The sequence below is a fragment of the Phyllobates terribilis genome, unplaced genomic scaffold, assembly GCF_046119375.1.
Source record: "Phyllobates terribilis strain yellow unplaced genomic scaffold, ASM4611937v1 Scaffold_5__5_contigs__length_657084704, whole genome shotgun sequence".
Taxonomy (NCBI): domain Eukaryota; kingdom Metazoa; phylum Chordata; class Amphibia; order Anura; family Dendrobatidae; genus Phyllobates; species Phyllobates terribilis.
The window spans coordinates 487926153-487952114 of NW_027362765.1; the positions used below are offsets into that span (position 1 = coordinate 487926153).

The following is a 25962-nucleotide window of genomic DNA, read 5'->3' on the forward strand; positions in this document are numbered from 1 at the left end:
TAGGGAATAGTTGTGATTGCAGTTCTTTTAAGGACTAGGTTACAGCATTTCCTACGACTTTTATCAGGCAGGTCTGTGCTCTTAAATAGATAGATTGTGGGAGTAAAGACTAATTGTAATTGGAGTCCTTTTCAGGACTAGGTTACATCAGTTCCTATCAGTTTTTGCCAGGCAGGTCTGTGCCAGTGCTGTGCAAGTTTTTTTCACAGCATTTGGCTGAATCTAGCAAAGCTAATCCTTTTTGGCCTATTGCAGAGTGTGTTAGTCAGTGGAGTAGCTTATCTGTGTTGCAAGATATACCACCTGTGTATAGAATACCAATTTTTTTACTGCACCTAGTGAAGTAAAATCTTTTGGGCATAGCATCATTCTATTAGTCCATCTATACTGACCTCCATCAGGTTGCAAATTGAATATAATTTTTTTCTGCATCTAGCTCTGAAAAAGTATTGGGCTTCTAGCTGTGTGTGGGACTTGTTCTATTAATCCATCTATGCAGACCTCCATCAGGTTGCAAACTGAATATATTTTTTTCTGCATCTACCTCTGAAAAAATATTGGGCTTCTAGCTGTGTGTGGGACTTCTTCTATTAATCCATCTATACAGACCTCCATCAGGTTGCAAACTGAATATATTTTTTTCTGCATCTACCTCTGAAAAAATATTGGGCTTCTAGCTGTGTGTGGGACTTGTTGTATTAGTCCATCTATACTGACCTCCATCAGGTTGCAAACTGAATATATTTTTTTCTGCATCTACCTCTGAAAAAATATTGGGCTTCTAGCTGTGTGTGGGACTTGTTCTATTAATCCATCTATACAGACCTCCATCAGGTTGCAAACTGAATATATTTTTTTCTGCATCTACCTCTGAAAAAATATTGGGCTTCTAGCTGTGTGTGGGACTTGTTCTATTAATCCATCTATACAGACCTCCATCAGGTTGCAAACTGAATATATTTTTTTCTGCATCTACCTCTGAAAAAATATTGGGCTTCTAGCTGTGTGTGGGACTTGTTCTATTAATCCATCTATACAGACCTCCATCAGGTTGCAAACTGAATATTTTTTTTTCTGCATCTACCTCTGAAAAAATATTGGGCTTCTAGCTGTGTGTGGGACTTGTTCTATTAATCCATCTATACAGACCTCCATCAGGTTGCAAACTGAATATATTTTTTTCTGCATCTACCTCTGAAAAAATATTGGGCTTCTAGCTGTGTGTGGGACTTATTCTATTAATCCATCTATACAGACCTCCATCAGGTTGCAAACTGAATATTTTTTTTTCTGCATCTACCTCTGAAAAAATATTGGGCTTCTAGCTGTGTGTGGGACTTGTTCTATTTATCCATCTATACAGACCTCCATCAGGTTGCAAACTGAATATATTTTTTTCTGCATCTACCTCTGAAAAAATATTGGGCTTCTAGCTGTGTGTGGGACTTGTTCTATTAATCCATCTATACAGACCTCCATCAGGTTGCAAACTGAATATATTTTTTTCTGCATCTACCTCTGAAAAAATATTGGGCTTCTAGCTGTGTGTGGGACTTGTTCTATTAATCCATCTATACAGACCTCCATCAGGTTGCAAACTGAATATATTTTTTTCTGCATCTAGCTCTGAAAAAATATTGGGCTTCTAGCTGTGTGTGGGACTTGTTCTATTAATCCATCTATACAGACCTCCATCAGGTTGCAAACTGAATATATTTTTTTTCTGCATCTACCTCTGAAAAAATATTGGGCTTCTAGCTGTGTGTGGGACTTGTTGTATTAGTCCATCTATACTGACCCCCATCAGGTTGCAAACTGAATATATTTTTTTCTGCATCTACCTCTGAAAAAATATTGGGCTTCTAGCTGTGTGTGGGACTTGTTCTATTAATCCATCTATACAGACCTCCATCAGGTTGCAAATTGAATATAATTTTTTTCTGCATCTAACCCAGCCAATAGTTTTGGCCTAATACCACAGTTTGGCCACTCAGCTCTGCTCGGTTCCCATCCATTGTTTTTTTGTGCAAACAACTCCAGAGTTGTGAATTAGTTAACCACCAAAATGAGTGGAAAAAGGCCTGCTGCTGGTGGAAAGGGGAATATGCGTGTTTGGAAGGGGAAAAAAGGTTGTGTCCGTGGGGTAGGTGTTAAAGCAACAGTAACATTTGCAGAAGAAAGACCATCTTCCAGCCAAGCTAAAATGTCTACTTCTTTTAGCGGACAATGTGATAAGATCCCTTTCTTACGGCCACGCCAATCGCTACAAATTCCAGATGAGGCACAAAAACAGCAGGTGCTTCAACGGATATCAAGTGCTCCTTTAAGTGAGCTCTCCTCCACATCAACTTCAACATCACAAATACTCCAGTCCTCAAAGGTGTCACCCCAATCGCACTTGCTTCCTCACAGCTCCCAAATCTCCAGCTGCCCGTCTGAGTATGAGGTAGAACAGATGGTTGAGTCTGCAGAGCTGTTTACTCATACTATAGCCTGGGAATCAGAGGTCGACTCCAGCGCTTCTGTGAATCCAGACGAGGAAATGATCTGCACTGATGCCCAGAATCTTTATGAGTCGGATCCAGGACCAGACGCAGAAGGTTCTGACCATAATGTAGACCCTCATTCCCAAACTGTAACTCCTGTTGGTGGAGACAATGAGGAAGACGATGATGAGACTCAAATACCTGATTGGAGCGACAACTTTAGTTTTTTGTCAGGGCAGGAACAGGTTGGCTCTGAGGACGACGGGTGTGATAACGCACAGGGTGATGATGATGAGGTTGGAGATCCCACTTACTGTCAACCCACAGTCAGCCAAGAGATGAGGTCAGCAGAGGAGGTGGAGGAAGATGCTAGTGACGACGAGGTCAGGTTGCGCCTTCCTGGACAGAGACGTAGTACTGGAAGCACGTCAACAACTGCATCCTCAAACACAACTCTGCCTCTCACCACAAGTCGTGGTGGCTCTTCAGGTCGCATGGGTGCTAAGCCTTGCATAGCCTGGGCATTTTTTCAGATCGATAAAGATGACCCAACTCGTGATATCTGTAACATTTGTCAGAAAAAGCTAAGTAGAGGCCAAAAAATACATAGTTTGAGTACTTCATGCATGAATCGGCACATGGACATGAAGCATAAGTTGCAGTGGGAAGCTCAGTGTGCTACAATGCGGCCTAGCCGGCCGGGCCAACCACCGTCTGCCATATCTTGTGCATCCGCGGCCTCTTCATCCTCTGTGACTGGGGGGACAGCAGTCACACCTGTTTTGGGGCGCAGACCTGCCACCTCTTTACCCGCAACAGCCAGCGTGATTGGCAGGTCATCATTTTCTTTGGAGGTGGTAACACCAGCTGGTGTTGAGCGCTGTCCGACATCGATAGCACCACCTTTGGATCAAGGCAACCTAACATGTCCGCCTGCATCTTCCTCACAGACCGGCAGTTTGCCGGGGACACCCTTATCAACCCCGTCTAAGCACAATAGCCAGCCCTCGGTCCCTCAGATGTGGACAAGTAAAAGACCATTTCCTCCTAGCCATGAGAAAGCTAAGAGGTTGAATTTCACCATCTGCAAGCTCTTGGCTACAGAAATGCTGCCTTTCCGCCTGGTGGACACAGAGGATTTTCGAGACCTTATGTCCGTCGCAGTGCCCCAGTACCAGATGCCCAGTCGGCACTACTTCTCAAAGAAAGGTGTGCCTGCGCTCCACCAGCATGTTGCACACAACATCACCGCTTCTTTGAGAAACTCTGTGTGTGACAGGGTGCATTTCACCACAGACACTTGGACGAGTAGGCATGGACAGGGACGTTACATGTCGCTGACTGGGCACTGGGTAACTATGGTGACAGCAGGACAAGGGGCTGCTGTCCAAGTCTTGCCGTCCACACGAGTTGTGCGTCAATCCTCTTTATGTCAAAGTTCCTCCACTGCTTCTGCCTCCTCAACCTCCTCTCGGTCTTCCACCTGCACCCAAAGCCTGTCTGGTCATGCCACAAGCTTTCTAACTGCGCAGAAGGGATCCTGCACACCTCCTTACTATGCTGGCAGTAGGGCTCAACGTCATCAGGCGGTTTTTACATTGAAATGTCTGGGAAATGTGAGTCACACAGCTGAGGAGTTGTGGTCAGCTCTGGAGAACCAATTTCATGAATGGTTGTCTCCACTGGACCTGAAACCAGGGAAGGCCGTGTGCGACAATGCTGCAAACCTGGGTGCGGCCCTTCGCCGGGGCAATGTCACACACGTGCCTTGTATGGCTCACGTGTTGAACCTGGTTGTCCAGCAATTTTTAGCCCACTATCCCAGACTAGATGGCCTTCTGCAGAGGGCACGGTCGCTGTGTGCTCACTTTCGCCGTTCGCATCCCGCATCTCAGCAACTTACATCTCTACAGAAGTCGTTGGGCCTGCCACTTCACCGGCTAAAATGCGATGTGCCTACCCGGTGGAATTCAACTCTGCACATGTTGCAGCGACTGTGGCAGCACCGACAAGCCCTGGTGCAATACGTTCTGACGTATAGCCTGGGCCAACGAGATCCAGAGGTGGGGCAAATCATGCTGGAGGAGTGGTCTCAGATCAGGGACCTATGCACCCTTCTGCACAGTTTTGAAATGGCGACGAAGATGTTTAGTGCTGACGATGCCATTATCAGCATGACTATTCCGGTGATTTACATGCTGGAGCACATGTTAAACAGAATTCGGAGTCAGGTGGTGGCACAAGAGGAGGTGGAGGAAGTAGAGGAGGAGGAGTTGTATGCGGAAGGGCTAACATCTGCAAGGTCCAGACGGTCGGCAGCACCAAGGCGGCAGGCATGTGAGGGTGGGGGAGATGGTTTTACCAAGGCGCATGGTAGCAGCCAAACTAGTGAGGAAGGTGCAGGAGCCCAGGAAGAAGTGGAGGACGAACTGATGGAAGACTCATCAGATGAGGGAGACCTTGATCACATTTCTGTTGTGCGAGGTTGGGGGGAGAGGACAGAGGAAGGAAGCATGATTGTTACCTCGCCACCAACACAACAGGGACTTGGTGCTCCTGGATGCGCAACACACATGAGTGCCTTCTTGCTGCACTACCTGCAACATGACCCTCGAATTGTGAGAATTAGAAATAATCCTGACTACTGGGTTGCCATACTGTTAGATTCCCGGTACAAAAGTAAATTTGCAGAAATTATTCCTGCCATAGAAAGGGATGCACGCATGCAGGAGTATCAGCAGAGACTGTTGCAGAATCTTATATGTGCTTTTCCACAAAATACCAGTGGTGCACGCAGTGAATCTCACAGTTCCAACTTGCCAACCGTGGGACCGTCAAGTGTTCAGCACTCAAACCGTAACAGAACCACAGTATCTGCTGGTAACATCAATTTTGCGGAATCATTTCACCACTTTTTTAGCCCATCCTTTGCAAGGCCACAGGAGACAAGAAGTCTGACACATAGTCAACGCCTAGAGACGATGGTACAGGAGTATCTCCAAGTAAACATTGAAGCCACGACTGTGTCACTGGACCCTTGCTCTTTTTGGGCTTCCAATCTGGATAAATGGCCGGAGCTAGCCACTTACGCCTTGGAGATCTTGTCATACCCCACAGCCAGCGTTCTGTCTGAACGTGTGTTCAGCGCTGCTGGTGGTGTGCTGACAGATAAGCGCACGCGGCTCTCCACTGATAATGTAGACAGACTCACGTTCATAAAGATGAACAAATCATGGATCCGAAACGACTTTTCTACCCCTGTGTCATCCTGGGGAGAGTAAAAGCTTGATGATTGGTTAAAATCACCCTACCAACCGTTTTAAGCTTTCAAATTACTAATCATGTTTATCTGTATCTTGGCTGGAAAATAATTTGGGCTTTGTAGCAGTGTGCAGCACTGATTCTATTAGGCCATCTATACTAAGCTCCACCAGATTTAAAATTACTAATCATGTTTATCTGTATCTTGACTGGAAAATAATTTGGGCTTTGTAGCAGTGTGCAGCACTGATCCTATTAGGCCAGCTATACTAAAGCTTCACCAGATTTAAAATTAATAATAATTTTTAGCTGCATCTAGCCCGGAAAATAATTTTGGGGCTCCGAGATGCGCAAGACACATAAGTGCCTTCTTGCTGCACTACCTGCAGCATGACCCTCATATTGTCAGAATTCGAAGTAATCATGACTACTGGGTTGCCACACTCTTAGATCCCCCAAACTTTTCGATCAACCTTTTCATTTTAATAAAGACCAAAAAAATGGTCATTTTTGAAATTATAAGCATTAGCAGGTTGTTAGAAACTGAAATCAAACAGTTTTCAACTCAAAACTTTATTCTAGGTGATGTTACATTTTCACATAGGACCCCTTGTTCGAAAGGAGCTTCTGAACTCTCTCGTCCATTGAATTTGTCAGGTTTTGGATGGTTTCTGCTTCAATTGTTTTGCATGAGGACAGAATACCCTCCCAGAGCTGTTGCTTAGATGTGAACTGCCTCCCGCCATCATAGACACTCCTTTTAATGATGCTCCAAAGGTTCTGAATGGGGTAGAGGTCAGGGGAGCATGGGGGTCACACCATAAGTTTGTCCCCTTTTATGCCCATATCAGCCAGAGATGCAGATGTTTTATGTGCAGCATGAGATGGTGCATTATCATGCAGAAAAATGATCTTGCTGTGAAATACACGGTTCTTCTTCTTGAAACATGGCAGGAAGTGCTGTTTGAGAAAATCCACATACATTATGGAGTTCATCTTTAGCGCCTTCAGGGATCCTAAAGGGGCCGACAATCTCTCTCCCCATGATTCCAGCCCAAAACATTACTCCACCTCCTCCTTGCTGGCGCTGTAGCCGTGTTTGCGTGGGGTGTCCATCAACCAGCCATCCTCCACTCCATCCATCTGGACCATCGAGCGCTGCACGGCACTCATCCGTGAACAAAACAGTTTTGAAATCAGTCTTCATGTAATGTTTGGCCCACTGGAGCCGTTTCTGCTTGTGTGAAGTGGATAGAGGAGGTCGACAGGATGGCGTATGCACAGCTGCAAACCTCTGAAGGACCCTGCATCTTGTTGTTCGGGGGACGTTGGAGGCACAAGCAGCTTCAAAAACTTGTCTGCTGCTATGACAAGGCTTTTTTGCCGCTGCTCTTTCAACCTGACGTAATTGCCTGTAGGAAAGAGTCCTCAATTTGCCCTTATCAGCACGCACACGTGTGTACTGTGAATCAGCTACATACTTCTTGATTGCCAAGACACTTCATCCTGATCATCGCACAATGTTGATGGTAGTCATGCCTTGACCTAAACACTCCACAATTTGTTGCTTCTCAGCAGCCGACACATCCTTTTTCTTTCCCATTTTGGCAGAAAATGTAGGCTGCTTAATAATGTGAGACAACCTTCTTAAGTAGTCTTGCCTTTCATTGGACACACCTGCCAAACTAATTAGCCCAGGTGTCTGCAATTGCTTACAGTGATATAAAGAGCCCTGACACACATCACCATCAATGAGTTTAACTGACAAACAAACAAATTCTTCCCTTATCACTCCTAAACACTTTTTGCATAATAATTTGGAACGCAGTGTACATGTGCTTTTCCACAAAACACCAGTGGTTCACGTAGTGAATCTTACAGTTCTAACTTGCCAACCGTGGTCTGTATGGAGTTGTTCAATAAAGGGCCCAAAATTAAGATAACATAGATGGGAGAGGTCTCTATGAATAGGAATTCCTAAGTATTTGATACCCTGTGAGGGCCAGGCAAAGGGAAAGTTGGACTGGATGGAATCCTATATGGATTTGGGGAGGGAGACATCAAGGGCCTCAGACTTCGCTGCATTGATTTTAAAATTTGACCATGTAACAAAGTGATCTATTTCAGCCATAACAGCATGGATGGATATATGTGATTGAGTGATATATACTAGGACATCATCAGCAAATAGAGAGCACTTGTACTCGGTGCCTCCCTCCTCAATCCACCTAATATTGGGGTTATGGCGAATTGATGAGAGCAGGTGCTCCGTCACTAGGATGTATAAGAGAGGGGACAGAGGACATCCCTGCCTTGTCCCATTGGTGATTGTGAAAGGTGATGAAAATGTTCTGATGCACCCCCTGGGCCTTGGGACACCCGGAGCCGGACCCTTTTTGGTGGATGCTGGTGGTTGTAGTCTTCGTGGCGGCGACCCGGTTCCCTGGCTCAGGGTGGTCAAACCAGTGGCGGAACTATTTATGTGGTTTTGATGTTTAAATGTCCGACTACGCCACCCGTGGATTGCGGTCAGAGTGAACCGCCGCTGCAGGGCAGACCGCTGAGGCTGGTGTTGTGGGTGCAGCAGAGCGTAGCATAACTCCCCACGGGAGGAGTATAGCCTCAGGGCAGTGTATGCGGAGGATGGGGGTGATGGTGCAGGGCAGCAGCAGTAACGACACGGAGTCAGTGATGCAGTCCAGGGCCTTTACTCACAGTTCTTATTATCCAGACCACGTCTGCAGGTAACGGCTGCCCACGTCGTACTGTGCTCACCAGGTGAGGGGCTCAGACAACTGCCAGATAACTTTGGAGCGCTTCACAGGACCCCCTTTGTGTGTCCTTTGTCTGGCCTTTCTTACCAACCCTTCTGTCCGGCTGCCTCGGGCCTCCTCTTGGTAAACTTGGCGCCAGTTTCCCTGACCCTATGTGGTGCCTTCCTAGCGGGTGTAGCGAGGGGCTGCGCCACATAAAATGTCACAGCCTCCGGTTTCTAGCTGAGGGTCGTTTCCTGCCTCCACTAGTTTCGGGGACCGGTCTCCCCCTTTGGCCTGACCCCTCCACGCAGGTGGATTCGGGCGTGCGGTGGCGACTCGCCCGTCCGCACCCCTGGGATCCCTTCATTCCTCGTTCCTGGAGCCTTCTCCGCTCCTCTTCCTTCCTTCTCCCTCTTCCAGGCCTGGGCCTCTGTTACTAGGCCCGCCTCCGGAGCAGAGCTCATGCAGAGCCCCTGCTCCCTGCCACTTCTGCTCAGACTTCTCTGCACTGAACTAAGATGGTGCCCACCTTTTATACTCCCTTCTCAATGCACCCAGGAACTGCTTCCTCCCTGCTCCTGCACTACAGGGTTCCCCTTCCTCAGTGTTCCCTCCCCCCACTCCAGCCAGGGACAGGGACTGTCGTGCCCATCTCAGAGGCATATTGGTCGCCCTGCCCCACGGCAATGTGGTGTAATGAATGCAGGTGTCGGGTCCTGATCCACACTCCATCCTTACCTGAGAGTGAGATATCACACCTCTGGGTGAGGTGCAATACCTCTGGCGTGCCAGGAGACTCTATGGAATGCTTTCTCAGCATCCAACGAGAGTATCTAATTACAAATTTTTAACTGCATCTAGCCCAGGAAATACTTTGTGCCTAGTAGCAGTGTCTGCTAGTCAGCGGATTATCCCGGCTGTTAAGCAAGCTACACCACCTGTAGTTTAGACACTTAATTTTTTCAAAGGAAATGCTTCGGGACCATGGGATACTCAGTGAAGAGCATCAGGAGGCACCCCAAGGCATAGGGGCTGGGACTGGCAGTAGGATGCCTTGCGGTGGACAGCCGAGCTCGATCCTTATAAAAGCTTTTTAACTGCAGCAGCTTTAGTGGACGCTACTGGAGCTGGAATTACGCGGCTGCTGGCATGAGACTTGCCCTCCAATAGATCCTTGTAAATGGATTTAAAGTGTATTCATTCAAATTAGAGAGACAATTTAAATTAAAAAGCTTAGAGCTGCCTCCACCACAGGGGGGGCTCGCTCGACCCACCAGCGGACAGGCACCAGTATTGGGAGAGGGGGGCTGGCCATCAGGGTTCACCGCGGCTCTGGCACAAACCCGGCGACACGGAGGTGGCACGGGCAGGAGCGGACTGGCCGTGTCGGCTTCTCACTTTTTGGATTTTAGAAGGGCATGACATGCCTATATCTGTGTCTCCCCCTCCTTTTACTCCTCCACCTCTTTTATTTTCGCATGACTATATGTACTTGTCACTTTTCCATGTGTTAGTTATGTCTTCTGAGCAGTTTGTCAGCTTTTGGACACCTTTGAAGGTGTTTTCTATGTGTTTCTATGTGTTTTTGTTTGCCTGCCTTTGGTTTTAACGGTGTTCGAAGGTGTTCGACGAACAGTTCGACGAACAGTTCGGCGAACACACGGGTGTTCGACGAACCGAACCGAACTCGAACACTACGGGGGTGGCTCAACACTAGTCAAAAGACCAAAGTGGGAGGCCAGGTAATAGAGCACCTCCTCAAAGCCCAAGAGGAAAAATCCAGGTGGTAGAATCGATCTGCTTGAGTGAGACAATTTGGGCCTGGGGATCCGGTGCTTGTGGTGTTGCCCACAGTGGAGAGCCAATTCCTTTTCATGTGGCAGGGACCCCATGAGGTAGTGGGAGAGGTCAAAGTACACTGACCAGGGAAAAAGAAGCCCTTTCCCATATACAGTGAGGAAAATAAGTATTTGATACACTGCCGATTTTGCAAGTTATCCCACCGATAAAGAATGGAGAGGACTGTAATTTTTATCGTAGATACACTTCACCTGTGAGACACAGAATCTAAAAATAAAATCCAGAAAATCACATTGTATGAATCTAATTTATTTGCATTTTATTGCATGAAATATGTATTTGATACAATAGAAAAACAACTTAATATTTGGTACAGAAACCTTTGTTTGCAATTACACAGTTCAGACGTTTCCTGTAGTTCTTGACCAAGTTTGCACACACTGCAGCAGGGGTTTTGGCCCACTCCTCAATACAGATCTTCTCCAGATCATTCAGGTTTTGGGGCTGTTGCTGGGAAGCATTGAATTTCAGCTCCCAGCAAAGATTTTCTATTGGGTTCAGGTCTGGAGACTGGCTAGGCCACTCCAGGACCTTGAAAGACTTCATATGGAGCTACTCCTTAGTTGCCCTGGCTGTGTGTTTCTGATAATTATCATGCTGGAAGACCCAGCCACGAACCATCTTCAATGCTCTTACTGAGGAAACGAGGTTGTTGGCCAAAATCTCGTAATACATGACCCCATCCATCCTCCCTTCAATACGGTGGAGTCCTCCTGTCCCCTTCGCAGAAAAGCACCCCAAAAATGTGATGTTCCCCCCACCATGCTTCACTGTTGGGACAGTGTTCATGTGGTTGTACTCCTCCTTCTTCCTCCAAGCACAGCGAGTGGAGTTGATACCAAAAAGTTCTATTTTGGTTTCATCGGACCACATGACCTTCTCCCATGCCTCCTCTGGATCATACAGATGGTCATTGGCAAGCTTCAAAAGGGCCTAGACATGTGCTGGCATGAGCAGGGAGACCTTGCGTCCCCTGTAGGATTTTAATCCATGACGACGTAGTGTGTTTCTAATGGTAATGTTTGAGACTTTGGTCCCAGCTCTCTTCAGGTCATTGTCCAGGTCCTGCCATGTAGTCCTGGACTGATTCCTGACCTTTCTCAGAATCATCCTTACTCAGTGAGGCGAAATCATGCATGGAGACCCAGACCGAGGAAGATTGACAGTCATCTTGTGTTTCTTCCATTTTCTAATTGGGCCTTCTCAACAAGCTGCTTGCACAAGCCATCCCAGCCTTGTGCAGGTCTACAATTTTGTCCCTGGTGTCGTTAGACAGCTCTTTAGTCTTGGCCAAGGTGGAGAGTGTGATTGAGTGTATGGACGGGAGTCTTTTATACAGGTAATCAGTTCAAACAGGTACAATTAATACAGGTAATGAGCGCAGAGTAGGAGGGCTTCTTAAAGAAAAACTAACAGGTCTGTGAGAGCCAGAATTCTTTGACACTCCCCTTGAGAAAGCATAGAGTGTGCGAAACGTGCGTCGGGGCGTTACTTGTGGTGCTGGACCAGGCACAATTACCTTCCTGTTGGGTAAGTCTGATAGCTCAAGCTGGTGCTCTTACTGGGTAGGGCATTAGCTCATAACTATTCTGTATATACTCATCATCATAGGAGTTACATTGATATGTCCAAACTTTACATTGAGCTGCCTCCTATCAAGGACCTTTTCTGTTTGCTTACACCCTTAGTCCCTTAATGGGTGGAGAGGTGGGGCTCATTTGACCCCCCCTTTTTAGTCGTTAACCTATATTCATGAGATTTTAGCATTGGGGGTGTATCCTGGTCCATGTGTGCTCACATTTTCTTGATTCATCTTTTCCTCTTGGATTGTTATTCATTTGTGGTTTTGTAAAATGAATTTTTAAATATTTTTCAATAAAGAATGATGTTATATATAATTGCAAGTGGTATTTGGATTTATTCCAAGTTTAGGTTGTATGGTTGGTAGGTGACCAAATATTTCATGCAATAAAATGCAATTTAATTATTTAAAAATCATACAATGTGATTTTCTGGATTTTTGTTTTAGATTCTGTCTCTCACAGTTGAAGTGTACCTACGATAAAAATTACAGACCTCTCCATTCTTTGTAGGTGGGAAAACTTGTGAAATCGACAGTGTATCGAATACTTATTTTCCCCACTGTATTATGGCAACCTGCTAAAACCCTGGAAGGATAGGGACCCACTCTAAGCCCCATGCTTGTTGGCCTAGTAAAAAGCCAACATTGGGGGTGTCAAAGTAGCACAAACTTTGTCGTCTTTACAAAAACGGCATGGCCGGAAAATGGTACTCAAAACCAAGGGCAGGTTCTCTTAATTTCTTGATTACCCTTGTGTCATCAAGCATGAGCCTCACGCTCAGGTCAGTTTAAAGCCCTGTAAGATTCCTGAGAATGGTAGGCTATTTCAGGAGCCTAAACTGGCCTACTGTAGACACTCTGGGTGGGTAGATGGTGCCCAGCCCGTGGCTTTGGGCAGAGGGGGAGGGGAGTATATAGGAAAGCCAGTTAGGATAGGGGTTGAATCCTAGCGCTACAAGTCCTGAATAGTTTTACCTGGATAGCTATGACTAGAAACAGACCATGTGTTCACTGTTGTCAGTCATCTGGGGTAAGCTTTTGGAGCTGGAGAGAGACTGCACAAGCCGTGTGCACCAAACTGCAAGTATGACTGATTGCTATGGATGATAGCTGTTTTTTTGTGACCAAACTGGGGTTAGCTCACACGTGACTTTAATAGCCACTGCCTAATATTGTTTAGTTAGTGCCTGTACAAGGCTAGGGATTTTGTTTATTGTTTTGTATTCTGTACTGTGCAACCTACGTAAGTAAACATTATTCCTTGTCTGAGATAAAAAAAAAAAACACTGTGAACACTTTGTGTTCCAAGCGTCTACTTGAGATAGTGAACCCCTACAGCGTGTGCACAGAAAATACAGTGTGCAAGGGACTACTACTTTCCATCAGGAGTGAGTTTATGGAATGGAATTGAATGGGTTGAAAAAAACACCTATGAGTTGAGCTCAATATTTCAAAGGTAATTGATGACGGTTATTCAAAGATAAATCAGATTGTACACCCATGCAGCATATTACAACTAGTGGGCATTGGCTACATTATCCTCCATGCTCTCCTGGCACGCCTCTGCTCCAGTTACTGCATACGACTGCATACCTTGCAGAATAGATTGTGACATCTTGTGTTTGCTGATACCATGTATAGTTCCTGGTAGCACTGTACTGCTCGCCTGGGTGTGTGGAAGATCCCCGAACGCCGGTATGTTAACTTATCATCATAATCGAATTTTCCATCCAATCTTGTTTTATTTATTATATTTTGTGTTCTATGTTTTGCTATTTCTAGATCTCTAGCTTATACTCTACTGTGTACAGTTTTCTCACTTCTAATGTACTTAGCTCCATTTTTCTCCATTTAATGTGGACTATTTCCCAGTCTACTATTCACTCATGTGTTGCCTAAAATCTTTGCTTTAATTTATGAGTAAGTTTGTTTTTGTTTTTTTTAACAGTGATAAATTTGGCTGGAGTTTCTGAGCAGATTATTATATAGTTTTGTGAGGAAAGATTCAGTATAAAGTATTTTTTACTAAAGTTATTAAAGGGTATTCAAAATAACTGAAATTTGCATATTTCTTTCAAGATGTGGTCATGTAAGAATTTATATGGTACACTTAAGTGTAATTTTTTTTCCCCTAAAAGTCCAAGAATGTGGCTTTGGTTTGCAGTGACCATTTTGATATCTCGATGTTCCAGCCATATGCTGATCCACCATAATGAAGATCAATGTGTTACTTATGCTCCTGACCCTGAAGCATATATGACTGTGGTAAGTTACTTTTTGTAAAAAAAAAAAAAAAAATCTGAAGCTTTTTTTCCCACCAAGATTGTTACTTTCACTGGACATTTGCTCCATTTTCTCTGAAAATTCACTGTGTGTAAGTGACATCATACATCATAGTTTCATTTGTAGTTATCAAATGCAAAACAATGCAAAAGCAGCTAGAGTAGATAGTACATCTGTCCAAAATCGCGCCTGAAGCTGGCGTTTTTGCCATCTTTTACTCTATATGGTAAATGATATAGAGCAGACGACTTCCCAATGGAAGCCGCCGGAAGAATGAACATGTCACTTCTTTTAACTGCTTCAGGGTTCCTGAATCCTGGACCGGTTTAAAAGAAGACAGAACACATGCACAGCAATGTAATTTTGACATTGCTGTGCATTTTTTTTTTTCATTTTGTTCATCTGAAAAAAGACGCCGTGTGTACATAAACTTGAAAAGTAATGTTTGAAGTGTTTTTTTTCCGCTTGAAAAACTCGCTGATTTTGAATACTTAACAACAAAAAAAAATGTTTGTGAACATGGCCTTATGGGGCTGGGAAGGAGACTTTTAGTTTAAGCATTGAAGGAAAAAAAAATCAACAGTGTTTAATTTTGCAAATGATGCAACAGTTTCTCCGAGGGCTGTCGAAATCTAGGCAAGCTCTCCACTTCTTATTATAGCCCGTCTACTGCCTCCTTTATTGTTGCCTCCACTAGTCTGGCAGGTCCGGAACCCGAACCGCTAGTCATTGTGCAGCCAGGCCCTGAACTCTGACACCACATCTGACGGTTCCCTGAACCAGTTCCAGAGACCCAAGTGCATGAACCTATCCCAGTACTCCGTGTTGTCCAGACTGTTATACCAGTCTCCGAATCCAGTCCTGTGTGTGACTCCGTGTCAATGTCCGTTCTGCCCAAGGATCCAGTACTGGTGTAGCTTGAACCGAGTGCGTGTCTGCATACCTGACCCCTGGGGTCACCAGCTGCAGTACCGGGGACTGCCTAAGAGTGGTACTTTGGGGCTACCTGCAGCTCATACCTGACTCCACCATCAAGAGCTCCAGTGAAAACCAGGTAGCCGCTTAGTTATGCCTTTCCTAGGCAAACCCCGCCCCGTGACACAGTGGGTCCACAAACCACGTGCGCCACCTACGTGCTTGACATTGATCAATGTTGTCTCGCCAGTAGCTTTAATGGCTCATCTGAGCCACTTTGAGGGATTCAGTAACATTTCTCCGCATCTTCTTTAGCCTCCTCAATCTTCTCTCCCATATTCTAAAAATTTAATGTTTACTTCTTTGTAACGAGAAAACCACAAAATAATGCTAATAAAATGTTGCATTTTCTAATATTACATTACATGTTACAGACTGAAGTAATCAGCTACCGAGGATATCCCAGTGAGGAATATGAGGTGGTCACTGATGATGGATACATCCTAGGTGTCCACCGAATCCCACATGGAACAAGGCATCATTTTGGTGGTAGGTCATGCTTGGTCACTTTCATTATATTATTCAGTATTACTTTTACTTTATTTTTTTTACATTAATTACTATATTAATGATCTGTAATACATCAACATAATAGAATGTAACGTGGACTAAGTTCCTACTATAGTTTGGACTTTGTAACCCACCTGTTGATGACCAAAAAGTTCCACCAATATTCTCTTTTTTTTAATAAGTATAATTTTTGTTGTAAAATATTTTAATTTTATTTAAAAATGTAGGGTGAAAGAGAGGCTGGAGAAAATTGGGGACACCGGTCTTTTCAGTGTATTTTAAAGCTCCTTTTAGAACAATATTGTATCAAGGAGTGGAGATGGGCCCAGATGCCCTGCTGCTCTGTTTGGTGTCTATGTGAATGACAGACCTAAGTGAGTACATTGCTTTGCTGTCTGTTAGTCCCATTGGTATTTTGTGGGGGGTCAGTGTGCATGTATAATGCCCCAAAGTTGTGGATTACACGTTTTTATATTGTTTATTCATGAAATATGTCTTAAATAGAGATGAGCGGTGTTCGAATCGAACTGTTCACCAATCTCAAATTCGAGCTGTTTTGGGCGGTGTTCGAGCCGTCCGACGAACCCGAACGATTTGAAAAAAATCCGGCTGTTCGAGGTTATGTTCGATAACTGTTCGTGCACCAAAATCGTAACTGGATTTTTTCACAGTAATGCTGATAATCAATGTTAATACACAGTTTGAGTGTACAGCGGGGCGGGGGGAGGGGCAGGGGATGGATCTCTGCATAAATAATGAAGATCTCCATTTTTTTTTCTCTTTCCCGCATTTACAGTGGGGAGGTGCAATCTGTCAGCCTATCAGCAGCGCATACACGGAGCGAAGTGCTTTTTTTCACACTAGCAGGGCATGTGTCATTGGCTGTGTATGTCACATGTCCTTGCCCTATAAGACCCAGCCATTTTCCCCGTCGCCACCATTTTCTCACTGCTGCAGCTGAGTGTTAGACGGAACCGCTGCTGCTGTGTGCGCGCTATACAGTGTAACTGTGTGAATTGCAAGCGAATTGTATCTGAAATAGACAGATAGCTTGGGAGTAGGGACTAGTTCTAATTGCAGCCCTTTTGAGGGCTAGGTTACAGCATTTCCTACGACTTTTAGCAGGCAGGTCTGTGCTCTTAAATAGACAGATAGGTTGGGAGTAGTGACTAGTTGTAATTGCAGCCCTTTTGAGGGCTAGGTTACAGCATTTCCTACGACTTTTAGCAGGCAGGTCTGTGCTCTTAAATAGACAGATAGGTTGGGAGTAGTGACTAGTTGTAATTGCAGCCCTTTTGAGGGCTAGGTTACAGCATTTCCTACGACTTTTAGCAGGCAGGTCTGTGCTCTTAAATAGACAGATAGGTTGGGAGTAGTGACTAGTTGTAATTGCAGCCCTTTTGAGGGCTAGGTTACAGCATTTCCTACGACTTTTAGCAGGCAGGTCTGTGCTCTTAAATAGACAGATAGGTTGGGAGTAGTGACTAGTTGTAATTGCAGCCCTTTTGAGGGCTAGGTTACATCAGTTCCTATCACTTTTTGCCAGGCAGGTCTGTTTTAGTGCTGTGCAAGTGTTTTTCACAGCATTTGGCTACATCTAGCTCAGCAAATCCTTTTGGGCCTCTTGCAGTGTGTGTTAGTCAGTGGAGTAGCCTATCTGTGTTGCAAGCTACACCACCTGTGTATGTAATACAAATTTTTTACTGCACCTAGCCAAGTAAAACCTTTTGGGCATATTAGCAGTGTGTGGTACTCATTCTATTAGGCCATTTATGCTAAGCTCCACCAGCTTTCAAATTACTAATAATTTTTAGCTGCATCTTGCCTGGAAAATAATTTTGGGCATAGTAGCAGTGTGTGGTACTCATTCTATTTGGCCATCTATACTAAGCTCCACCAGCTTTCAAATTACTAATAATTTTTAGCTGCATCTTGCCTGGAAAATAATTTTGGACCTGTAGCAGTGTGTGGTACTCATTCTATTAGGCCATCTATACTAAGCTCCACCAGCTTTCAAATTACTAATAATTTTTAGCTGCATCTTGCCTGGAAAATAATTTTGGGCATAGTAGCAGTGTGTGGTACTCATTCTATTAGGCCATCTATACTAAGCTCCACCAGCTTTCAAATTACTAATAATTTTTAGCTGCATCTTGCCTGGAAAATAATTTTGGGCATAGTAGCAGTGTGTGGTACTCATTCTAATAGGCCATCTATACTAAGCTCCACCAGCTTTCAAATTACTAATAATTTTTAGCTGCATCTTGCCTTGAAAATAATTTTGGGCATAGTAGCAGTGTGTGGTACTCATTCTATTAGGCCATTTATACTAAGCTTCACCAGCTTTCAAATTACTAATAATTTTTAGCTGCATCTTGCCTGGAAAATAATTTTGGACCTGTAGCAGTGTGTGGTACTCATTCTATTAGGCCATCTATACTAAGCTCCACCAGCTTTCAAATTACTAATAATTTTTAGCTGCATCTTGCCTGGAAAATAATTTTGGGCATAGTAGCAGTGTGTGGTACTCATTCTATTAGGCCATCTATACTAAGCTCCACCAGCTTTCAAATTACTAATAATTTTTAGCTGCATCTTGCCTGGAAAATAATTTTGGGCATAGCAGCAGTGTGTGGTACTCATTCTATTAGGCCATCTATACTAAGCTCCACCAGCTTTCAAATTACTAATAATTTTTAGCTGCATCTTGCCTGGAAAATAATTTTGGACCTGTAGCAGTGTGTGATACTCATTCTATTAGGCCATCTATACTAAGCGCCACCAGCTTTCAAATTACTAATAATTTTTAGCTGCATCTTGCCTGGAAAATAATTTTGGGCATAGTAGCAGTGTGTGGTACTCATTCTATTAGGCCATCTATACTAAGCTCCACCAGCTTTCAAATTACTAATAATTTTTAGCTGCATCTTGCCTGGAAAATAATTTTGGACCTGTAGCAGTGTGTGGTATTCATTCTATTAGGCCATCTATACTAAGCTCCACCAGCTTTCAAATTACTAATAATTTTTAGCTGCATCTTGCCTGGAAAATAATTTTGGGCATAGTAGCAGTGTGTGGTACTCATTCTATTAGGCCATCTATACTAAGCTCCACCAGCTTTCAAATTACTAATAATTTTTAGCTGCATCTTGCCTGGAAAATAATTTTGGACCTGTAGCAGTGTGTGGTACTCATTCTATTAGGCCATCTATACTAAGCTCCACCAGCTTTCAAATTACTAATAATTTTTAGCTGCATCTTGCCTGGAAAATAATTTTGGGCATAGTAGTAGTGTGTGGTACTCATTCTATTAAGCCATCTATACTAAGCTCCACCAGCTTTCAAATTACTAATAATTTTTAGCTGCATCTTGCCTGGAAAATAATTTTGGGCATAGTAGCAGTGTGTGGTACTCATTATATTAGGCCATCTATACTAAGCTCCACCAGCTTTCAAATTACTAATAATTTTTAGCTGCATCTTGCCTGGAAAATAATTTTGGGCATACTAGCAGTGTGTGGTACTCATTCTATTAGGCCATCTATACTAAGCTCCACCAGCTTTCAAATTACTAATAATTTTTAGCTGCATCTTGCCTGGAAAATAATTTTGGGCATAGTAGCAGTGTGTGGTACTCATTCTATTAGGCCATCTATACTAAGCTCCACCAGCTTTCAAATTACTAATAATTTTTAGCTGCATCTTGCCTGGAAAATATTTTGGGCCTGTAGCAGTGTGTGGTACTCATTCTATTAGGCCATCTATACTAAGCTCCACCACCTGTGTATCTAATAAAATTGTTTTACTGTTTCTATCCCAGCCAATCCTTTTGGGCTACTACTACAATTTGGCCACTCAGCTCTGCTCGGTTTCCATCCATCGTTTTTTGTGCAAACAACTCCAGAGTTGTCAATTAGTTAACCACCAAAATGAGTGGCAAAAGGCCTGCTGCTGGTGGAAAGGGGAATAGTCGTATTGGGAAGGGAAAAAAAGGTTGTGTCCGTGGGGTAGGTGTTAAAGCAACAGTAACATCTGTAGAAGAAAGACCATCTTCCAGCCAAACTAAGATGTCTACTTCTTTTAGTGGACAATGTGATACGATCCCTTTCATACAGCCACGCCCATCGCTACAAATTCCAGATGAGGCACAAAAACAGCAGGTGCTTCAACGGATATCAAGTGCTCCTTTAAGTGGGCTCTCCTCCACCTCAACTTCAACATCACAAATACTCCAGTCCTCAGAGGTGTCACCCCAATCGCACTTGCTTCCTCACAGCTCCCAAGTCTCCAGCGGCCCGTCTGAGTATGGGGTAGAACAGATGGTTGAGTCTGCAGAGCTGTTTACTCATACTATAGCTTGGGAATCAGAGGTCGGCTCCAGAGCTTCTGTGAATCCAGACGAGGAAATGATCTGCACTGATGCCCAGAATCTTTATGAGTCGGATCCAGGACCAGATGAAGAAGGTTCTGAGCATAATGTAGACCCTCGTTCCCAAACTGTATCTCCTGTTGGTGGAGACAATGAGGAAGACGATGATGAGACTCAAATACCTGATTGGAGCGACAACTTTAGTTTTTTGTCCGGGCAGGAAGAGGTTGGCTCTGAGGACGACGGGTGTGAGAACAAACAGGGTGATGATGATGAGGTTGCAGATCGCACTTACTGTCAACCTACAGTCAGCCAGTCGATGAGGTCAGCAGAGGAGGTGGAGGAGGATGCTAGTGACGACGAGGTCAGGTTGCGCCTTCCTGGACAGAGACGTAGTACTGGAAGCTCGTCAACAACTACGTCCTCAAACACAACTCTGTCTCTGACCACAAGTTGTGGTGGCTCTTCAGGTCACATGGGTTCTAAGCCTTGCATAGCCTGGGCAATTTTTCAGATCGATAAGGATGACCCAACTCGTGTTATCTGTAACATTTGTCACCAAAAGCTAAGTAGAGGCCAAAAAATCCATAGTTTGAGTACTTCATGCATGAATCGTCACATGGACATGAAGCATAAGTTGCAGTGGGAAGCTCACTGTGCTACAATGCGGCCTAGCGGGCCGGGCCAACCACCGTCTGCCCCATCTTGTGCATCCGTGGCCTCTTCATCCTCTGTGACTGGGGGGACAGCAGTCACACCTGTTTTGGGACGCGGACCTGCCACCTCTTTACCCGCAACAGCCAGTGTGATTGGCAGGTCATCATTTCATTTGGAAGTGGAAACACCAGCTGGTGTTGAGCGCTCTCCGACATCGAGAGCACCACATTTGGATCAAGGCAACTTAACTTTTCCGCCTGCATCTTCCTCACAGACGGTCAGTTTTCCGGGGACACCCTACTCAACCCCGTCTAAGCACAACAGCCAGCCCTCGGTCCCTCAGATATGGACAAGTAAAAGACCATTTCCTCCTAGCCATGAGAAAGCTAAGAGGTTGAATTTCACCATCTGCAAGCTCTTGGCTACAGAAATGCTGCCTTTCCGCCTGGTGGACACAGAGGATTTTCCAGACCTTATGTCCGTCACAGTGCCCCAGTACCAGATGCCCAGTCGGCACTACTTCTCAAAGAAAGGTGTGCCTGCGCTCCACCAGCATGTCGCACACAACATCACCGCTTCTTTGAGAAACTCTGTGTGTGACAGGGTGCATTTCACCACAGACACTTGGATGAGTAGGCATGGACAGGGGCGTTACATGTCGCTGACTGGGCACTGGGTAACTATGGTGACAGCAGGACAAGGTGCTGCTGTCCAAGTCTTGCCGTCCCCACGAGTTGTGCATCAATCCTCTTTATCTCGAAGTTCCTCCACTGCTTCTGCCTCCTCAACTTCCTCTCAGTCCTCCTCCTGCACCCAAAGCCTGTCTGGTCATGCCACCCACTTTCTAACTGCGCAGAAGGGATCCTGTACACCTCCTTACTATGATGGCAGCAGGGCTCAACATAATCAGGCGGTTTTTACTTTGAAATGTCTGGGAAATGTGAGTCACACAGCTGAGGAGTTGTGGTCAGCTCTGCAGAACCAGTTTCATGAATAGTTGTCTCCACTGGACCTGCAACCAGGGAAGGCCGTGTGCGACAATGCTGCAAACCTGGGTGCGGCCCTTCGCCGGGGCAATGTCACACACGTGCCTTGTATGGCTCACGTGTTGAACCTGGTTGTCCAGAAATTTTTAGCCCACTATCCCGGACTAGATGTCCTTCTGCAGAGGGCACGGTTGCTGGGTGCTCACTTCCGCCGTTCGCATCCCGCAGCTCAGCGACATACATCTCTACAGAAGTCGTTGGGCCTGCCACTTCACCGGCTAAAATGCGATGTGCCAACACAGTGGAATTCAACTCTGCACATGTTGCAGCGACTGTGGCAGCACCGACAAGCCCTGGTGCAATACGTTCTGACTTATAGCCTGGGCCAACGAGATCCAGAGGTGGGGCAAATCACGCTGGAGGAGTGGTCTCAGATCAGGGACCTATGCACCCTTCTGCACAGTTTTGAAATGGCGACAAAGATGTTTAGTGCTGACGATGCCATTATCAGCATGACTATTCCGGTGATTTACATGCTGGAGCACATGTTAGACAGAATTTGGAGTCAGGTGGTGGGACAAGAGGAGGTGGAGGAAGTAGAGGAGGAGGAGTTGTATGCGGAAGGGCTAACATCTGCAAGGTCCAGACGGTCAGCAGCACCAAGGCGGCAGGCATGGGAGGGTGGGGGAGAGGGATTAACCAGGGCGCATGGTAGCAGCCAAACTAGTGAGGAAGGTGCAGGAGCCCAGGAAGAAGTGGAGGACGAACTGGCGATGGGCATGGATGACTCATCAGATGAGGGAGACCTTGATCACATTTCTGTTGTGCGAGGTTGGGGGGAGAGGGCAGAGGAAGGAAGCATGATTCTTACCTCGCCACCAACACAACAGGGACTTGGTGCTCCTGGATGCGCAAGACGCATGAGTGCCTTCTTGCTGCACTACCTGCAACATGACCCTTGAATTGTCAGAATTCGAAATAATCCTGACTACTGGGTTGCCACACTCTTAGATCCCCGGTACAAAAGTAAATTTGCCGAAATAATTCCTGCCATAGAAAGGGATTCATGCATGCAGGAGTATCAGCAGAGACTGTTGCAGAATCTTACATGTGCTATGCCACAAAACACCAGTGGTGCACGTAGTGAATCTCACAGTTCTAACTTGCCAACCATGGGACTGTCGAGTCTTCAGCACTCAAACCATAACAGAAACACAGTATCTGCTGGTAACAGCAATTTTGCGGAATCCTTTCACCACTTTTTTAGCCCATCCTTTGCAAGGCCACAGGCGACAAGAAGTCAGACACATAGTCAACGCCTAGAGACGATGGTACAGGAGTATCTCCAAGTGAACATCGAAGCCATGACTGTGTCACTGGACCCTTGCTCTTTTTGGACTTCCAATCTGGATAAATGGCCGGAGCTCGCCACTCACGCCTTGGATATCTTGTCATGCCCCTCAGCCAGCGTTCTCTCTGAACGTATGTTCAGCGCTGCTGGTGGTGTGCTGACAGATAAGCGCAATCTTATCAGACTCACGTTCATAAAGATGAACAAATCATGGATCCGCAAGGACTTTTCTACCCCTGTGTCATTTTGGGGAGAGTAAAAGCTTGAGGATTTGTTAAAATCACCTCACCAACCGATTTAAGCTTTCAAATTATTAATAATTTTTAGCTGCATCTAGCCCAGAAAATAATTTTGGGCCTGTAGCAGTGTGTGGTACTCATTCTATTAGGCCATCTATACTAAGCTCCACCAGCTTTCAAATTACTAATAATTTTTAACTGCATCTGGCCTGGAAAATAATTTTGGGCCTGTAGCAGTGTGTGGTACTCATTCTATTAGGCCATCTATACTAAGCTCCACCAGCTTTCAAATTACTAATAATTTTTAACTGCATCTGGCCTGGAAAATAATTTTGGGCCTGTAGCAGTGTGTGGTACTCATTCTATTAGGCCATCTATACTAAGCTCCACCAGCTTTCAAATTACTAATAATTTTTAACTGCATCTGGCCTGGAAAATAATTTTGGGCCTGTAGCAGTGTGTGGTACTCATTCTATTAGGCCATCTATACTGAGCTCCACCAGCTTTCAAATTAATAATAATTTTTAGCTGCATCTTGTCTGGAAAATAATTTTGGGCATAGTAGCAGTGTGTGGTACTCATTCTATTAGGCCATCTATACTAAGCTCCACCAGCTTTCAAATTAATAATAATTTTTGTTCTCTCTGAACGTGTGTTCAGCACTGCTGGTGGTGTGCTGACAGATAAGCGCACTCGGCTGTCCACTGACAATGTAGACAGACTCACGTTCATAAAGATGAACAAATCATGGATCCGCAAGGACTTTTCTACCCCTGTGTCATCCTGGGGAGAGTAAAAGCTTGAGGATTTGTTAAAATCACCTCACCAACCGTTTTAAGCAACTCTGGGGCAATTGATACCACTTAAGTGGTGTGTGTGCCCCAAATTTTTGGAAAAAATGGAGACTCTTTTTGGAGTCCCCTTGCTGTGTTTTACGTGACGTTGGCATCGTCAATTACAGGTGGGTTGGGTCTCCCCCCCCATTTAACCATAAGAAGCTACATACACTATGGCTTGGGGTAACACAGATGGTTGAGTCTGAAGAGCTGTTTACTCAGAGGTCTGCTCCAAAGCTTCAATGTCTGCTAGTCAGCGTAGTAACCCAGCTGCGAAGCAAGCTGCACCGCCTGTGTATCTAATAATGATTTTTAACTGCATCTAGCCTAGGCAGACTGTGGTGACCCCCAACCAAGCCCAGACGCTTAGCCCCCTACCGCCCCCCTTTCATTGACAATACAATCATGTAACTCTTACAACTGGATGGGTGAGGATCGGTCACAGCTTTATTAACTGTTTATACTCAATACATTAGAAAGGCATTTTATTTCTAAAATAATTCAGCTTGTTGCAGCATGCCCTGTGTCTCCAGTTGGCCAACAAGTGTAACTCTCCAACATGTCCTTTCTATTTCCAGGCCACGGAGGATCCTGCGTACTCGTATGCAGTACTCTGACCCCCATCCATCACTCTTAACGCTTGTTTCACTCCGTCCTGGAGTTCTGACAGGAATATGTCCAGTCCAATATCCATTAAGTGAACACAGTCGGGCCGTATGAGGCCTGCTTTATCTCCTTCCAGTAGTCCGCCTCTGTCTCTTATAAATTTTGGCATCCAAATATTTATTAGCCGCCTTGTCCGTTCGATGGCCGTGATGTCTCGGGCACCTTGCCATACCGCGCTCGGCACAATCTCTGACTATTTTTGTGAAAAATTCTCTGAAGCGCTCAGTGTCTAGTTTCATTATTGCCATTAGTTATGCGCTCTTGTGATGACCTAGGTTGTTTCCCCCGGCCTGTATAACTAAGATGACTGGACCTCTTGCCTCTTTCCCTACCTTGATTACCTCCATTAGTACCTGTGGCCATTGCAGGCCTCTAATACCTCTCCAGTTCAAATATGTGTTATAAAACTCTAATTTCCTCCCGCCTGGGCGGACTTTCGCCCTTTTTTCTGCCCAATATATATACGAGTGGCCTATCACCCACACTGTTGGCTTAGCGTCACCTGTAAAAGAAACAAACCACGTTAGGATAACAAGTCCGGTCTTATGTATCTCGCCAAACACGTGGATCGCCATCTCCCTATCCTCTGAACTTCTGTTTGTGACAGTCCTGCTCTTGCTGTTTCCGTGGCCGCGCCTATGCGGAATGAGTGTGTCCCATAATCTTTGGGGTGGTTCCCTGCCGATGTTATGCATTTATTAAATATAGCTTGGAACTGGTATCTTGATAATGGCGTTCCATCAATGTGTGATAGGAAGAAATTACTTTGTGATCTGATGGTTATATATGTTTTTACTATTGTTACCCGACTCAGCGTACCATTTGTGGGTTGTAGAAGTACCCAAGTGCCCCTGCCCGCTGGAACCGTTTTCGATTTGCCCATGCGTAGACGTATTGCATTATTGGCTATGACTACGTCCTGGTGTAATAAGCCTCCACTGGTGTTAATTTTGGATTGAGGGACTAATTCGCTTATGCATAGCGCCCCGAAGAAGGCGATCACAAATACAGTAGACAGTAGTGTTGCTTCGAATTGTGAGTATCATGTTAATGGTGTTAGGGATATGATGTGAGAAATCAGTTTTAGTGACACGGGACGGGACGTCTACACTCCTGACTTGGCTGACCCCTTTTCCACCCTTTTA

General features: G+C 45.1%; 1 protein-coding gene across 4 annotated transcripts in view; it reads left to right on the plus strand.

Annotated features, from left to right (window-relative positions):
* LOC141273535 (lysosomal acid lipase/cholesteryl ester hydrolase-like) overlaps positions 1–25962 on the plus strand; it is a 160590-nt gene that overhangs the window by 59997 nt on the left and 74631 nt on the right. For all 4 annotated transcript variants that reach the window (XM_073685520.1, XM_073685518.1, XM_073685517.1 and 1 more), the window contains 2 exons: positions 14084–14210; positions 15578–15692. In XM_073685520.1, coding sequence (XP_073541621.1) covers positions 14091–14210; positions 15578–15692 — 235 coding nt within the window. In that variant the 5' untranslated portion in view covers positions 14084–14090. The remainder of the gene's footprint in view (positions 1–14083; positions 14211–15577; positions 15693–25962) is intronic.